Source organism: Schistosoma haematobium, chromosome 2 (assembly GCF_000699445.3).
Source record: "Schistosoma haematobium chromosome 2, whole genome shotgun sequence".
In the NCBI taxonomy this organism is placed as follows: Eukaryota; Metazoa; Platyhelminthes; class Trematoda; order Strigeidida; family Schistosomatidae; genus Schistosoma; species Schistosoma haematobium.
Genome location: NC_067197.1, coordinates 6975001 through 6992721, shown reverse-complemented (window position 1 = coordinate 6992721; position 17721 = coordinate 6975001). Strand labels below are relative to the sequence as shown.

The following is a 17721-nucleotide window of genomic DNA, read 5'->3' as shown; positions in this document are numbered from 1 at the left end:
ATTCGCTTTTCGTCCTCTCATTTTCGTAGACAACACCCCCGTCATTGCCTTCTCGTGGCGGGGTGTTGTCTACGAAAATGAGAGGACGAAAAGCGAATGTCCGGCGCTTTAACCGGATTCCAAATCAATGGTGCACATGGGCTCCAGTATCCTGCGGGAACGAATGGCGTATGAACCAATCGTTGGTCACCGGCTACCATGGGACTGCATCTCCTTACGATGCTCCACTGCCTTGTGGGTTAGACCTTTAGGTCAAAGGCTCGGGGAGTGGCCCCTAAGATAACCACCTGCTTCGGTTTGGGCACCCGGGCAGTATCACAGCCCACACACAAATTGATGAACTCTTTATGCCTACGGAAATTACCTTTCTTGCTTTGAAAAACAAACAATTGATTCAGATTATTATCATTACATTTATTGTCATTATTAATACTGTTATTATTATTACTAGTATTATTGTCATTATTGTTATTATTATCATTATTATTATTATTTTCCACATTACTCACCCTCTTTTATACTTATACAGCGGCTCGTCTTTGGCGGAAATCCGACTGTATCTATACGTTCTCGAGTCACTGTCCGGTTTGAAAATTGTATGTTACCACCGAATACGAGGACTGAAGCAGATTTTCTGAAACCACGTGCACCATTCAAACTGGCTGCCTTCAACGTTCGCACATTTATGCAGGTCGGACAACAGATAGGGCTGGCTATGTCTTTGGAAAGTCTTAATATCGACGTGTGTTGTCTATCCGAGACCCGTATTCAAGACTCTGGCGAAGTACTACAAATTCGATCTCCATCTGTCGCTTCGAAAAGCTTGTTTTACGTGCGCTTATCCGGGGACCCTGTGGCATCTTCGTCTGGTCTTGCTGGCGTTGGTGTCGCACTAAGCGCTAGAGCTGAGGCAGCACTAGTCGATTGGATCCCCATTAACAGTCGGTTATGTGCTGTTAGATTAGAAAGTTCCATCAAAGTGAGAAGAAATCGGCGTGAGAAACGATGTCTTTTCGTCATCTCCGCCTATGCCCCGACAGATTGCAGCCCGGATGCAATCAAGGATGAGTTTTACCACCAGTTATCAGTTCTTCTCCAGAAAGTGCGTTCGACAGATATTGTAGTACTAGCCGGAGACTTGAATGCTCAGGTCGGGCGTCTAGGCACAGAAGAGAGTCGTTTAGGTGGCCGATGGGGACTCGTTGGTCGCAGGTCAGATAACGGGGACCGTCTACTGCAACTTTGCACAGACCACAACCTGTTCCTGGCTAGCACTAACTTTCGGCACAGTCATCGCCGATGTGCCACCTGGCGTCCTCCCTCTGCATCTCAAGCCTGGACTCAGATTGATCACATCGCGATCAGCTACCGCTGGCGTGGTTGTGTAAAAGACTGCCGCTCCTTTTGGAGTACCTATCTGGACTCTGACCATGCCTTGGTCTGCGCCAATCTTACCTTACTTTTCAGTGGACAACGAAGTGAACGCCATCAACGGATTGATGTTAGCAAGCTGGTTGCAACTTCTGTTGCAAGTAAGTATCGAACCGAGCTAGCCCCTAGGCTAGCTACCACTCCACCGAAAAGTATAGATGAGCATTGGTTGCAATTGCATGACGCCATGAAAATGGCGGGAACAGTCAGTTGTGGGTTTGCGAAACGTCCCGCCTTTAAGCACTGGGTTTCTTCTGGTTCCTTACAACTCATTGAAGCCCGTCGGTCTACTCCGGGTGACCGTGAGTTTGACCATAAACGAAGGATGTTACGTAAGGAGATTGGGCAAAGCTTGCGTAAGGACCGAGAAGCCTGGTGGTCGATGCGTGCTAATGAGCTGGAAGCAGCAGCTGCATCTGGTAACTACCGGAAGCTCTTCCAGCTCATCCGAGCCACTGGCAGCAAGAAGTCTGGTGTGAGTGAAACAATCTGCGAGGATGATGGGATGCCAATCACTAACATCCATCGACGTCTTGGACGATGGGCAGAATTTTTGAAGGGCAGTTCAACTGGCCTGCTGCTCCGGCAACATCGGTCAGACTGTCCTGCCCTACATGGCCGGTGACGACTGATCCACCTAATGAGGAGGAAGTCCGCAAGGAACTCCAACTCTTAAAGCGTTACAAATCACCTGGCCCAGATGACTTACCTCCGGCTCTTTTTAAAGATGGTGGTGACTTTTTGACTAAGGAATTGACGACGTTGTTTACAAAGGTTTGGGAACTAGAGTGTGTACCAACGTCATGGAATGAGTCGATAGTTGTCCCTATCTTTAAAAAGGGTTCACGTCGTTCTTGTAACAACTATCGGGGATAAGTCTACTTCCGATTGCGTCTAAGCTATTGGCTTCCATCATTCTTCGTAGGTTGTTCAAAACCCGAGAAAGATTGACTCGCGAGGAGCAGGCTGGGTTTCGTTCTGGTCGAGGATGTATCGATCATATCTTCACCCTCCGCCAAATGTTAGAACACCGCCATACTTTTCAAAGGCCAACAATCGTAGTGTTTCTTGACATCAGGGCTGCCTTCGATTCGTTGGATAGGACTGTTCTCTGGGATTGTCTATTGAAGAAGGGTGTGCCTGAGAAGTTTATTAACATCCTGAAAGCCCTGTATAAAAACACCTCAGGCAGAGTGAGGGCATACAACCACCTCTCTCCATCGTTCCATTCGAGCAGTGGGGTTAGGCAGGGTTGCCCAATCTCACCATTCCTCTTCAACTTTGCCATCGATGACATTCTGGAAACAGCTCTGATGAATGTAAGTAATGGTGGTGTGGATCTGTTGCCTGGAGAAAGACTTCTCGACCTTGAGTATGCGGACGATATTGTCTTACTGTGCGATAATGCCCAAGGCATGCAATCCGCACTTAATCAGTTGGCAATCAGTGTCCGTAGGTATGGTATGTGCTTTGCACCTTCGAAGTGCAAAGTACTTCTACAAGACTGGCAGGATTCTAATCCTGTACTCACCCTGGACGGTGAGCAGATAGACGTAGTTGAGAAGTTCGTGTATCTGGGTAGCTGCATAAGTGCTGGTGGGGGTGTGAGTGATGAGATCAATGCACGAATAGTGAAAGCCAGAGCGGCTTATGCCAATCTGGGCCACCTTTGGCGCCTTCGTGATGTTAGTCTGGCTGTAAAAGGTCGGATCTACAACGCGTCGGTGAGAGCAGTTTTGCTCTATGCTTGTGAAACCTGGCCTCTCCGAGTTGAGGACGTTAGACGACTCTCTGTGTTCGATCATCGCTGTCTCCGAAGGATTGCTGACATTCAGTGGCAACACCATGTCAGTAATGCAGAGGTTCGGCATCGTGTGTTCGGGCACAGAGATGATAACTCAATTGGTGTCACCATCTTGAAACACCGACTTCGGTGGCTTGGACATGTTCTCCGAATGTCGTCCCAGAGAATTCCACGTCGTGCATTATTTGCCGACTCTGGGACTGGTTGGAAGAGGCGGAGAGGTGGTCAGTGCATGACATGGTGTCGTGGTATGAAAGAAAGCTGCAAAGGACTGGCTTGTGTTGGTCCTTCACGACTCCCTGGTTGGGGTCCGAGAGATGGTGCTACACAGTGGCTAGAGACGTTATCAGATATGGCTCAGAATAGAAGCCAGTGGCGATCCTGCTGTAACCTTCTTTTACTTTCTTTCTAAAAAGTGGTTGTGTCTCCTTTACCTGAAAGATTTCTTCTGATTGTACCTTTTCGTTCCGTCGTTACTACCACACTACCTTACTCCAATCTCTTCGTCATTGTTCTCCTTTTCTTTTGCGTTCCTTAGTTTTTTTTTTTTTTTCTTTCTATTTCTCTTCGAATTTTCATTGTTTTGTGTGGCGCATATATATTGGCGCTCTCTTGTACCAATATTTATGTGTTCAAATAAATATTGGCGCTCTCTCTCATTGTCTACTTTATTTTGATTGTATCTCCCTTTAATTTGATCCTGGGCCCCATATCTGTCCATGATTTTTCGGATTTCTTGCCGATGATGTTCAGAATGTAAGTTCCATGGCCAAACCTTCCACCTCAGAGAACAAAACTAAACCTAAATCACTCACCTAAGCTACAAATCTTTTCCAGCATCTCAAAAGTTTTGTACTTAGTTTAATATGGTTTTACTAATAACAATTAAACTTGAAAACTGGATACTCATGATTATAGAAGGTTATTTAGTAAAATTCTTCTTTTTTCTTTTTACTTTATATTTGTTTATTTATGCATTGCATTCATTTCACTCTATTTCAAACGGTTACAATGTTTCTGAAACTTTCAAGAGTACAAAATAATATTCATCTCCTGTCACCAGATTAAAACATACCGACCATTATTTAAATCAATATAGATTATTACGGGGCTTCGTGGCTTTATGAGCGGTCTATTGGGCAACTGAAATAAGTGTTTAATGTTAATTTTGGATAATATTTAGTTGTCAGGTTATCTATTACGTAATCCGGTATCAACAGAATTTTTTTATCTACTAACGTATATTGATTTATTCCCGCTTTTATTTTTTCCCCTTCAAGTTTATTACTATTTCTTTGCTTTTCCTAGCAATTTTCATTGCACGTTTACGATTATTGGAATTTAAATTTTTATTCACTAATTTATGTGCTTAAATTTATCTTTTGTGTACTGTTAAATAAACAAGATGGTCAGAGTCAATGCTTGTTTGCAAAGTGTTTTACTGTCAGTAAATAAAATCCCAAGTATCTATTTAATATATTCAATGACATCATCTGTGAATGTTATGCTTTTTACTTCAGGAAATTCAGGGCTTTATTTTGTAACCAAACGGATATGATTTATCGTCATTAAACAATAATTATTTATTCGTTTCATTTCTTCATGACTCAAATAAGATCAGCACTCTAGTAGCATTTACAAAAGTTTTGCGTTTCAAGGCTATGAAAATTGTCAATTTATCAATCTGTCAATGGAATAAATTCTGCCAGTTGATACAAACGTCGTGTTAGTACATAGCTACTTCACGTTCACTATTATGCTCAAAATGATTGCATTAACATTCTGTATCTTCGGTGGAGTCTTTTTGAAAAAAAAACTAAAACAGGTTCTCATCTAAATAACTGCGCGAAAATCAATTAAATGTAATTCTGTGTCCGAATTCAAGGTAGCTAGTTATAAACATTTTAAGGTATGATACAAAAGTTTATTGTTTCACACTGTCACACTTAACAAACAGCTTGATTAGGAACAATCAATATAAGCAAAAACTGACTGTATGTTAATACTGATTAGAAACTATATTATTCAGTCTGGATCGACTTACAATTTTTTTTGTTGGTCTCATTATAATAACATGTTTTAGCCTGTCAAATTAGAAATCTCTGAGACGATCGAGGAAGTTGATTAGTGTATTTGTGTACGCTGTAAGCTTATGTGGCTTTCACCAACAAGTCACCGTAAAAAACCTGTTTTCATGAACGTTACGAGTTCTATAGAATTCTAGCGGCATTGTACTTACATTGAGTCTGACCTTACAGTTCATCGTCTCTATTTTAATTATGATATTCATAACGTAATCAAGTGAATTGTCATGGTAAGTTCTGTTAACTATTTCATTCAATGGGATTAATTCGTTCATACACTTTCCGGTCTATTGGATAAAAAGATAGACAGTTCGTTTAAGAAATACTGGATCATAATATTTCCAATCGTTGATAAATGAGAGTTCATTTATTCCAGTTATTTATGAATATTTATTTCACAGATTGAAATCAAGAGTCAATTGAAGCTAGACCATTATGGAAAACCTGGGAGCACTGGACGGCCGTTTCGTCCTAGTATGGTACTCCTCAGCAGTGCGCATCCACAATCCCGCACTCCGCGAGATTCGAACCCAGGACCTACCAGCCTCGCGCCAGGCGCTTAACCAACTAGACCACTGAGCCGGCATCCAATGGTGTTAATGTCTAACTTCAATTGACTCATGATTTCAATCTGTGAAATTTCTAAAATCTCCACAAACCCCTTCTGAATATTTATGTGTTTAAATTTTAATTACATAAATTAATTATTTTTCTTACATTTAATTAGTTCTATCATTCATTATCCTTGATTCTAACACTCTAAATTTATATTTATACTACATAATACCCATTGTTTTATATTACGTCTAGTCGGCTTGTCAATGTAAATGTTAATTCAAATCTTCGTACAGAGTCAAGTAAAAATCAACATGTTCTAACTGGAACATACGGTATACAACCTGGTCAAAGTTTACTTCTTCTAAATGGTATTTTACTTTCATCTTCTGTTGATATATTTGCTTTATTGGATGTCATACGTCAAGAGTCTAAAATGATGACACAACTACATGATTTAGGCATACCAGTAAGTACTAAGTACTAGTTGTTAATTCATACTTATAATCCAGTCTTTGATTTCATATTTATTAAAGAATATCTTCATTTTATACTTCCCCTATCTTCACTACTCATGATAGTCAACTGTTGAAAATGTTTATTGATTCAGTTCTTACCTTCAGTTGTGACTAATTTTCAAGTTCTATGAACTGTTCAGTCAGTCGGTCAATCATTGCTAACGTAGGACCTAATACAAACGTTGCTACACTTAACAGGTTCCAAATAAAATGATCTCGGATACTATTAGAAGCATGGGGGTAGTTATCACTTCCTCACTGCCCATACTGTGAAAGAACATTTCTTCTTGAGATTCCCGAAAAAGAAACTGGGTTAGTGATGGTCTTAGTGATCCGGGAGTAGTGTAACCACAGAGTTAAGGGGCCAATTGAGGTCGGTTACACATGACGTTCCTATGACAGGTTTTTGACGTGTTAACTCTATACTTCGAAAGACCTTACTACCGGAGACGGAAATTTGTGGGGTGTGACATTTTTACGGTAAAACTTTTATTACGTCTTCCTTTTGTTGTGAGAAGGCAACATCGCTGCAGATGCTGGTTTTCTGGGAGAAACAACTTACTGCTGCCCCACCCTTCTACAGTCAGCAGTACGATTCTGCTGTCGGATGGATCTCAATTAGGGGGTCTGAAAAAGTGTATAGATTGTATTTGTGTGTGACAATATCAGTGTATCACTCCGTATTACAGTAGTTTGTTAATTTAACTTACATGCATTCTGAATTCTTTATATGGGATGTAAATATCTCTGGGTTATTTGCAAAGTTATTTAAGTCCAGCAGTGTTGTTTGCTTACATCATCGTTAGATACATTGATTTGTCTTACGCTTTCTCAGATCATGCGGAAACTGTGTGTATAGACGTGTTCTGTAGTAAGTAAAAGCTTTTTATAAAAACCACTTTTCGTCTTCATTTTGTGATTATAATTATCAAATGTTGAAAATATTGTTACCTTTCATATTGTTAGGTCGTAGTGAGTTCATACCGATCATAAATTTAGTGCTTAGTATTTACTCTATTAAATAGCAGGAATAATTTATATAGAATCAAATATATGCCTTCTGTTCTGTGGTTCTCAATGGTTTCTTATTTAATTTCCCTAATGTAAAGAACAACATTTAAACTATTGTACTTACAATCATCCCATTTGACAGTTGATTATCTTATTTTTCCCAAAACTTATTAATTTCACTTAACATTTGTACAATCTAATCAAAACAATGTTTAATGTTTTTTCGTTTTTCAGGGTTCAAATATTTCACAGTTAATCATTGAATATGGTTCTTCTAGCGGTTCTGCTACCAATAAAAATGACCCAAATTTACCAGGTTCAAGACATAGTATATCTAATCAGTTTGTACTGGATTTATCCAATGCACCAATTACTTATATAAATAATTTAGAAACTGACCCAGCTTATGCTTATTGGCCAGCTTCTCTGCATACATTATTCAATTTTGATTTTTCTGGTGGACTACGTAGAATACGTAAAAATTTGTATAATGTTATTCTAATAATTGATCCCGTTTCATTTGAAAGTCGTGAAATGTTAAAATTGACAGAATCGTTTCTTCTTCATATGACTCCAGTACGGTAAGCTATGTTCCATACTTTTTTTCTGTATTTTCAATTTGCGATTCAAATTGTGAGAATGATACATGTCAATTGATCCGCTTACTAAAGTTTTTGACTTAACAACAGCTCTAAGGGATTTTATAAAATGTTGCAAACTGTTTTTGTGAAGGTATATATACATATATATATATGTGAAATCTTTTGTGTTTTCTGATCTCCGATTCATTGTTCGAATGATTGTAGGCGAATTAGATATGAGGATATCATTAATACACATGATTCTAATAATAAAACTACTCTGCAATTTGGTCTGACAATTTCATCTCTTGTTGCTAATGGGGTATGGCAACTCGAACCGATGTACATGCATACCAGGTTGTACTTCGTCTCTAACCGATTAAAATTGGGAAAGTTATCTACAAACATAGTGAAATGACAAGTCACCTAAAGAGCCTGGATCCCCAGGAAGTGTATAGATATTTTGAATAATGTGAGCGGATATATATATATGGTGAGCTTAGAACAGTTCTCCTATGTTAAGCCGATGAAGTTAAGCATAGTGAAAATCATTGATAAGTTGTCAAAAAAGCTTGGTCCATACGAATAATTTGTTTAACTCATTTGTTTAATATCTCCTATTTTTTTGGTACCGATTTACCTGTTAATGTTTCACACAAATGTTTAGATAATGATGCTTTATTGTATTTTTTTATAGAATTAATTGTCTCTGATGATACTCTTTGTTTCTTCTCTTTCAAACTATCTCTTTTTAGTTTTGGCATTATCTGGGCAGTAAATCCTAAATTGAATTCAACTAGTCTTATCTTAACCCGTATATTTTCATATATATCATCCACTATACTTAATTCACATGAATCACCATTTCCTGTTCAAATCAATGGTTTAGGATCACCTGGTCCTATGGCAGCATTGTCATTTTTAACGGAAATCTATGCAAATGCTGAAAAATCAAACAGTGAATTAAGTATTGATTTAATTAAACGAAAATTTGAGAAGTTATTTCCAACCGCTGATACTGATGATATATTTACACCGGAACCTGGTAATAGTGATTATGATAATGAAGTTACGGTAAGCTATTGGCTTTTCTTTTGCTTTCTATTATCGTGTTTTTGTTTAGTGCTTATCGGTTAGAACTGAGGTTAGAAAAACACAGATATAAGCGAATATTACTGTTATCAATCAGATCGTCATTAAGTTTTACTCTAATATACAGTAATATTTATATGGATATATGAAGATATATAAAGAAACCCAATAAAATCACTGGTCCTCACATTTGGAGCGTGACTCAAAGCCAAGTATACGAACCTGTGTCTGATAAACAAATTATATAATAACAATGACAAGTTAAATTTGATGCAAATATTTACTATAAAAGAAATATTCTTTCAGAATACCTAACATCTTATTAATATTAATCTTATTTATTATACAAAATAGACTGTTCGGTCTAGGTAACAGTCAGATAACTAGTCTTTTCAGGAACTATCGCATCAAGATGGAAGTGTTCATCGAATATATTTGTCCGTCCTCTGTCTTGATTTTATTAGTTTGATAACAAACTGGGTATAATAAGAGCGATAACGTTTATACAATTTCACTAAGATAGTTGTATTGTGTTAGACAAACGACTAAATAAAAATTAGATTTTATTCAGTCCCAGATTCTTTGGTATATGTTCACCAAACTGAAAATGTGCCTGTTTCTATTTCTATGGTGTAGTTCCTCTGGTTTCTACATGTAACTTTCTAGGTCCAGTTGTCGTTGAATCAAAATGAGAATACACCTATTTTCTATCGAAATTAAATTTTCTCAATATTGTATCTTTTGAATACTAAGCGATTAAAGATGGGCTTCTCAACGATGACATTTCTTCTTTCTAACTTGTACGATTTCATATTTATAAATAGAAGCTTTATGGTATTCGTCACGCAATAAACAATTCTCCCTAAGTTTCATTTTTCCTGCCCACTCATGAGCGTATAAATTTCAAGTAGTTAATTAGATGGCAAATTTTATGATGTTACACATACCCAAACGTCGCCTTCGTTGACATGCTATCTTTTTTAAGTTACAAGTTAGAAGAAGGGTATGAATAGAAAAACCAAAACAAAATCAGCCTATGAGATTACTGACTGTTAATATGAGCGAACTTCGTGGTTGGGTTCTGCTCAATATCCTAGGTGATGTGATTTCGAATTGGTTGTTGATCCATAATATTGTTTTATGCTTCTGATTCCTCGATTTTATTTACTTCCTTTGAACTATATTTCCTACGTCTAGTATTTTATTGTAATTAACACACTGCGAACCAAATAGTGTTATGATTGAATTTTTTAAAAATTTAAATTTTAGTCCCACCATGAATTTCTTATTCGTTCTGGACTCCAGTCAATCAAGAAGATCCCACTAATACTTTTTAACGGGATTATATTAGATAGTGATGGGATTAGAAAAATTGGCGGTTTCGAAGATACTGTTGTTACTCTGTCCATGGAAGAATTAATGCACGTACAGTCAGCTGTATTTCAAGGTCAAATGAGTAATTCTCAGACAATATTTGATTTATATCAAAAGACAGCAACTATTGTCCCACGATTTAATGTACGATTATTAAATAAAAAGAAGGATAATTCAAATCAAAGGTCTCTTGAATCACTGAAGTATATCAACTTCAATGGATATTCTATGCCAGTGGGCTTATGTATGTGTAATTTTCTTGCAAAGATTGTCTTTGTTTGATCATTATTTCAATTGTTTACTAGTGAATAAGTTCGAAAAGAATCCCAAAAGTTCTAATGAGAAGCCGTAACCACTGTAGTTCAATTATGTCGGCAGTAAGACGATTATCGCCAATGCCAGTGGATGATTGTATAATATCACAAAGCATATCGAGTTGTACTTGAGAGCCACAGTTATCTTAAGGTAGTGTATTTGGTTCAAGGCCTGTGGGTCCTATGTTCGATTCCTGATGGGATCGTGGATACACACTGCTGCCAAGTCTCTTACTGAGATGAGACACCTGTTGAACATCCCCTGGTTTTCAATCGCTACTTACTTAAGTCTGTTACCTCTCATGGAGTAGCATAGGCCACTCACCAGCATTCTCAATCCTGAATCTGTCCTGAGCAATCTTTTCCAGTTGGTTCCAGTTGCTATTCATCCTTTTCATGTCTGCTTCCAATCCCCAGCTTAGTGTGTTCTTCGGCCTTCCTCTTTTCCGTTTCCCTTCAAGATTCCAACCTGTGGCTTGCCTGGTGATGCAGTTTGAAGATTTCCTCGAAGTGTGTTCTATCCACTTCCAACATTTTTTCTTAATTTCCTCATCAAATGGAAGTTAGTTTGTTCTCTCCCACAGTAGGCTGTTGCTGATCGTATCCGGTCAACGAACATTCAGTTTCTTACGTAGATAATTGTTTATAAATACCTGTACCGTTTTGATGATGGTTGTAGTTCTCAAAATCTCAGCTTCGTACGGTAGAACTACGTTGACGTTCGTTTCGAAGATCATCTCCTGTATACCTTAGTATCGAATAAGGCTCTATAAGGTTCTCCTATCCTCAATGTCAAGCGCTTTCTCATAATCAAGGAAGTTGATGTATTGTGACGAGTTCCATTCAATTGATTGCTCAACAATGATCCGTAGTGTTGCGATCCGGTCTGTGCACGATATCCTCACGGAATGTAGCCTCAAAGTTGGGGCGTCTACTGAATCTTTCGTCCGCTTCAACGTTTCCTGGTACCGATAATAGTGTGATGTCTGTGTAGCTTTCACATTTGCTCAGATCTCTTTTCTTTGGTATCTTGGCGAAGTATCTTTTTTTCCAGTCCGTCGGTGGCAATTGTTCTTCCTCCTAAATCTCCCTGAATAGGACGGGGAGCACGCTTGCAGTTACTTCTATATCTGATTTCAGTGCTTCAGCTGGTATACTGTCTGGTTCTGCTGCGTTCCCACACTTTATTTGTCTGATAGCCGTCCTGATTTCTCCCGTCGTTGGTGGAGTGACATCTATAGGACGATCTGTAGATGCTGCTTCGATTTTCGGTGGATTCAGTGGTGCTGGTCTATTGAAGAGTTCCTCAAAGTATTCCACCCATCTCTTCCTCTGTTCTTGAATCTCAGTGATTGTCTTGCCTTGTTTGTCCTTGACCGGTCTCTCTGGTTTACTATATTTCCGTGATCGTTTCTTCGTCGTGTCATATAGTTGTTTCATATTTCGTTCTCTTGCAGCTTTTTCCGCTGTCGCTGCTAGCTCTTCCACGTGTTTCTGCTTGTTAGCTCTTATGTTTCTCTTCACTTGCTTGTTTGCTTCTGTGTATTCAGTTTGTACCTTGAATATCTCTGTCCTTGTTCGGCTGTTGTTAATTGCTGTCCTCTTGTTCTTCCTTTCTTGAATCTTGTCTAGTGTTTCGATAGAGATCCATTTTTTATAATGATATGTCTTATGGCTCAGAAACTCCTGACGCGTTGAAGCTAGTGCTTGTTTGATTCCTTCAAAGTTGTTTAAATAGTTTTAATTGTTTATTCTGATTATCGTTTTTTAGAAAGGTTGATTTCTAAAGAATGGGTTTGCTGACCCCATGCTCAATCCTCCTCGTTTACTTGGACATGGGATCGGCTGTAACCCTAGACGAGCTACAGGCGGAGTTTTCAATTGTTGTCTAGTTAAATGTAGTTGTTAGTGCAAATTATCTCCGGTATGTGAACCTGTTCTTAGTGATTAAGTGTTCACACAGTAGTGAATGTATTTAACTTTTAACTATTGACGTCCTGGTTCAAGGATCACTTCATACTTAACCGCGATACTATTCAGCTAATGGTCTTAATACCTTCGAGACTGTATGTCATCACCATTAATAAGACATCCCTCGTTTTCAATCTACATTTATCTTACACATTTACAATATTATCGGCACAATAAAATATTCTATTTTCACACAGAGGAAGACATGACTTGGAGTATCTAAGGTTCATTGACTAGTTTCTCTGAGTCGGGTATGAGAGATTGTAAAGTCTCTTACTGCAACGCTCAGTTTTACAAATCAGTGATTCGAACACTTTGAATATAACCATCACTTAAAATGGAACAGAGATTTGGTCATTCTTCATATTCTACTAAATTTTAAACTGCTTCATAAGTGAACCATATTTATCTATTATGTCTTTTTTGTTTTCATCTTAAAATATTTTTACTTTTACTCTAGGAAGATCTCATGTTATCTAGATTTTTTAGTGAATAAATAGTTATTCTGATATGTCAAGGTTAACTTTGATGACTTTACATTTCATATTTCCCCACTAGCTTTTTCTATCATCTAATTGGTTCTCTCTTTTAGCTTGTTAATTTTCCTGCATCTCAACAGCTGTTCTACTACAACTTTAACTTCTTTAAGCATTAAGCTTTTCGATGCATTACTGACTTCTATTACGAGAGGGATTTATTGTTGAAGTGATATGTATATCATCTGTCTAATGATATCTATCAAATTATGTGCCCAATATACCTAGGTATACACTTTTTTGCTCAAGCATATAAAGATATAGGACTTTGAAAAATAACAAAGTTCGAACTTGAGCTGAAACTAATGATAATCTGATTAGTACTCATATTATTTGGCAACTGGTTTGAGGAGTACAGTGGAAGAACGATTGAAAAATATTGTTCATTAATTCAGAGATGAGTATTAATAATAAATCTAAACTATAGTTGTTTTAATGTTATTCGTTAAAAATTCTCACTGTTGTTTGTAGAAGTCTAAATTATTCTTCATTGTGGATGTAGGATTAAAGATGATGGATAGAATTTCTCATTCAGTTCATCGTATAAATTCCAATCGCTTATTTTCACATCATAAACTTGAAAAAAACTCCTATGTGTATATAATTGATATGTATTCTGTTTTTCCTCATTTGCTCATTTTACTTTCTCTTCGTTTTCATTTTCATTTATATACATCCATCCATACATACATACACACACACACACTAGCCGATGAAAATGTACTACCCACTTCACAGTTGTTGAAATCTTTTACGGATCAAATGCGCTATTTTCAAAAAGGAGGTAAGGTGGATGTAAGTAGTTTTTTCTTTATGCTTCATTTATCCGTCTATTTGTTATTATCCTGATTTATAAATGGCAATTAGACATGCGACGAAAATAATATTCACGCCGTCAGCTGTACACAAACTTTCCAGGTTTATACGAAAAAAAGTTCTACGATTGTGATATTGGGTGTATGAATCAATATATAAATGAGTGTATTTCCGACTAGACGGGTCGGGATTGCCCGGGCTTCTGGCTGATTGCGGAATACACTTTCCCCGTCTCAAACTTAAACTTCTCTCTCTAGTTAGCGGGGCTGGGACGCAATAGAATAGCTTGTTTATTGGTCTTTAGTCACAGAGTCTTTGTTCCGTTCGCAGACTAAGTGAACTCGCAAACATGGATCCTTCAAGAGTAGAATTATTGCTCGAGCAGCAGCTAAAACTAGTGCAAATGTTAGCAGATGCAAAGCTTACGCCCAACACGCAACCAAGCACTTCTAATCCTACTACTACTGCACCATCAGTTGGTGGTATCGCGAACAGTATCTCTGAATTTCATTACGATCCTGAATCCAATGTCACATTTGATATGTGGTTTCGGCGTTATGAAGACTTATTCAAATATGATTTCGTTAATCAGGATGACGCTTGAAAAGTCCGCTTGCTGCTTCGAAAACTGGGTCCTGGTGAATTAGATAAATATTGTAACTTAATTCTTCTTCTAAATCCACGCGGGAAAACCCCAGCGAATTAGCATAGAAGCAGAATAGTAGTTTTAAGTGTAGCTCTGTTATTTTAAAACGTTATGGCCGGCGATGGAAATCCTTAAGGCATGATGAGGTGTGCTATTTTTAGGCTCGAACTTTTAAAACTCCCTCCTCCCGTTGTGGGAAAACAGGATAGCTGCAAATTCCAATCGCCTGAGAGGAACGTCTTACTGTCGGCAGTACAACTTCACCCCCGTGTCGCGAATTTCCTACTTTCAGTTCTACTGTCTTCCATCCGACCTGTCTGACATGGTAAGACATGAAAGGACGAATGTTCCGGCCGAAATAGCTCAAGTCATCACAATACGCAAATGCAGACTTCGTATCAAGGTATCAGCTACGATCGGACCAGATCGAAGTCAAATCTGTGACTTAATGTCTAAGAGCCCATCATTGAGTCAATTTTCTCTCCAACTTTTAATTTATGGTCGTATCTAGTGTGTTTTATTGGTATCGATTCAAAGTAATTAGTGCCAACAATTTTTTTTACTCATCCGTCGTTAGCACTTTTTTCTGGTTAGCGTTTTTTTTAGCGAGTTAGTTTTCTACGGGTGCCTCTGCATCAGCAGGCCTCAACATACGCAAAGAAAAAACGAAGATCCTCAAATACAACACGGAGAACACGAACTCAACCACACTTAATGTCGAAACTCTGGAAGATGTGAAATCCTTCACGTACCTGAAAAGAATCATCGATGAACAAGGAGGATCGGATGCAGACATATAGGCGAGGATTGGAAAAGCAAGGACAGCATTCCTACAATTGAAGAACAAATGGAACTCAAAACAACTTTCAAAACAAACGTCAAGACAGTTCTACTATAAGGAGCTGAGACTTGGAGGACTACTACAACCATCATCAAGAAGGTATAAGTATTTATAAGTAGTTGTCTACGCAAGATACTCAACATCCATTGGCCGGATACCATCAGCAACGGCTTACTGTGGGAGAGAACAAACCATCTTCCATCTGAGGGAATTAGGAAAAGACTATGGAAATGGATAGGACATACATTACGGAAATCACCAAACTGCATCACGAGACAAGCACTAAGTTGGAATACTGAAGTTAAGCGGAAAAGAGGAAGGTCAAAAAACACATTACGTCGGGAAATAGAAGCAGATATAAAAAGGATGAGTAGGAACGGGAAAGGATTGCCCAGGACAGGGTTCGGTGGAGAGTGCTGGTGGGTGGCCCATTCTCTTCCGCGACGAGTAAGAGGCGTAAGTAAGTCGTTAGTAGTTAGAATCCTGTACTGTGGTCTATGCCTCGTTCGAGAATGTAATCATCGAAATATATCATTTTGTGCCTGCCAACCGAATTGTTTAGAGCATTCGACTTCCAACCATTAAGCTTCAGGCTCAAACTTTGTTTTATGTACCTCAGTCTTTTTAACAGAGTAGTTCCACTACCCTTCAAACGAAATAGGCTGCTCAACACTGACTACGCAAACCCATACTTGGTGAGTTACGTTTATTATTTTACCAGCTGATAAAATTTGTCTAGCTATTATTCTCTCGGAAGATTTATACTGGTTTTCTCTTAAAGAAGATTATTATTACCATTATTTTTCAAGATTTAGAGGCATCTATTCGACCAGTTACAATGTGGATAGTTATCGGTGATTTGGATCAAATTTTCGATTCAAATTTATCGGAAGAACATCGTCTCCAACTTCAAATGGATTGCAATTTAGCTCTTAATGCTTTAACATTTCTACGTAGCGGTCATTCTACAAAGGGTTTACGTATTGGTTTCGTATATAACCCATTGAAACTAACTAAAGAAGAAACATCAACTAATCATTGGTTAACACGTGTACTTTATCTTGTTGGTAATCCAATCAATATAACATCACCTTTATCTAACCAATTAAATAATGAAATAATAGCAAAGCGAAAATATGCTGAACAAATGTCAGGACGTAATTTTGCTATACGTCTTATCAAAGAAATGTTGGAATCGATTAAAACTTCTAAACCTATCAAATCTTTAGAAGAACTTCTAGTTTCAGTGAGTTTGTTTTGTCTTCGTCTTCTCTCATTGTTCCCGTTATTATTTTATGGTTAATATATTTTGTTTTCATTATATTTAGTAGGAAGTAGTGACTTTTAGAAGTGTTCATAGACTTAATTTTAACATAACTATATCAGTAAAGTGACTGAGAAAATTAACATGATCAAAAACTAGGGAATTCAAATGATATTGTCAGCTATACTAGTTTAGAAAGCAGAGTTCTAAGGGAACAAATAAACAATATCAAGACTCTATATTGAGAAAAAAACAAAAGAGATCAGAATTGATTGTATTTGTGTACTGATATCATATTATGATCTATCCACACTTCCCGTTTTTTTACTAATAACTCCATCGCTAACCAACATATTATATTGAAGTAGACGATGACTAGAACACGTGTTATACATACTTGGTTACATCAGCCGATGACGTTTGTTAGTCTGATCAACCTATCTTCCATATTTACTTAGTAATTTACATCTAGCCTCAACATTACTTTATAGTCTCAACATTCATGGCCAATGATTCAATGATGTCTACAATTAAATACTAGCAAACTTCATCTATATCCTATTAATAAAGAACGTCTTTTACATCTGTAAATTAATACAAAGTGGAATGGTACAGAGAGTATTATCCTTTCAACAGACAAAAAGCCCTCAAATGCCCTGGTACAGCCGAGGGTGAGGAGAGTCTTCTCTCCCTCTCGAAATGCTCTCACATGGCTACGTGTATACAGACACTGCCAGCGAAATCATACTCACTACCTTCTCGCGGCGCGAGTGTTGTTTATGAAACTGAGAGGAAGACAAGAGAATGTCTGACACTTAAACTGGGTTGGTGTACACGGAGTATCCACTTGGGGGAGTTGGAAAGCCCTTATTCCAAACCAATG

At 37.9% G+C, this 17721-nt stretch overlaps 1 protein-coding gene across 2 annotated transcripts in view; it reads left to right on the top strand.

Moving 5' to 3' along the window:
• UGGT2_1 (UDP-glucose:glycoprotein glucosyltransferase 2) overlaps positions 1–17721 on the top strand; it is a 44416-nt gene that overhangs the window by 8453 nt on the left and 18242 nt on the right. For both annotated transcript variants that reach the window (XM_051214211.1, XM_051214212.1), the window contains exons 6-11: positions 6130–6343; positions 7638–7984; positions 8740–9058; positions 10346–10694; positions 13981–14055; positions 16384–16820. In XM_051214211.1, coding sequence (XP_051067358.1) covers positions 6130–6343; positions 7638–7984; positions 8740–9058; positions 10346–10694; positions 13981–14055; positions 16384–16820 — 1741 coding nt within the window. The remainder of the gene's footprint in view (positions 1–6129; positions 6344–7637; positions 7985–8739; positions 9059–10345; positions 10695–13980; positions 14056–16383; positions 16821–17721) is intronic.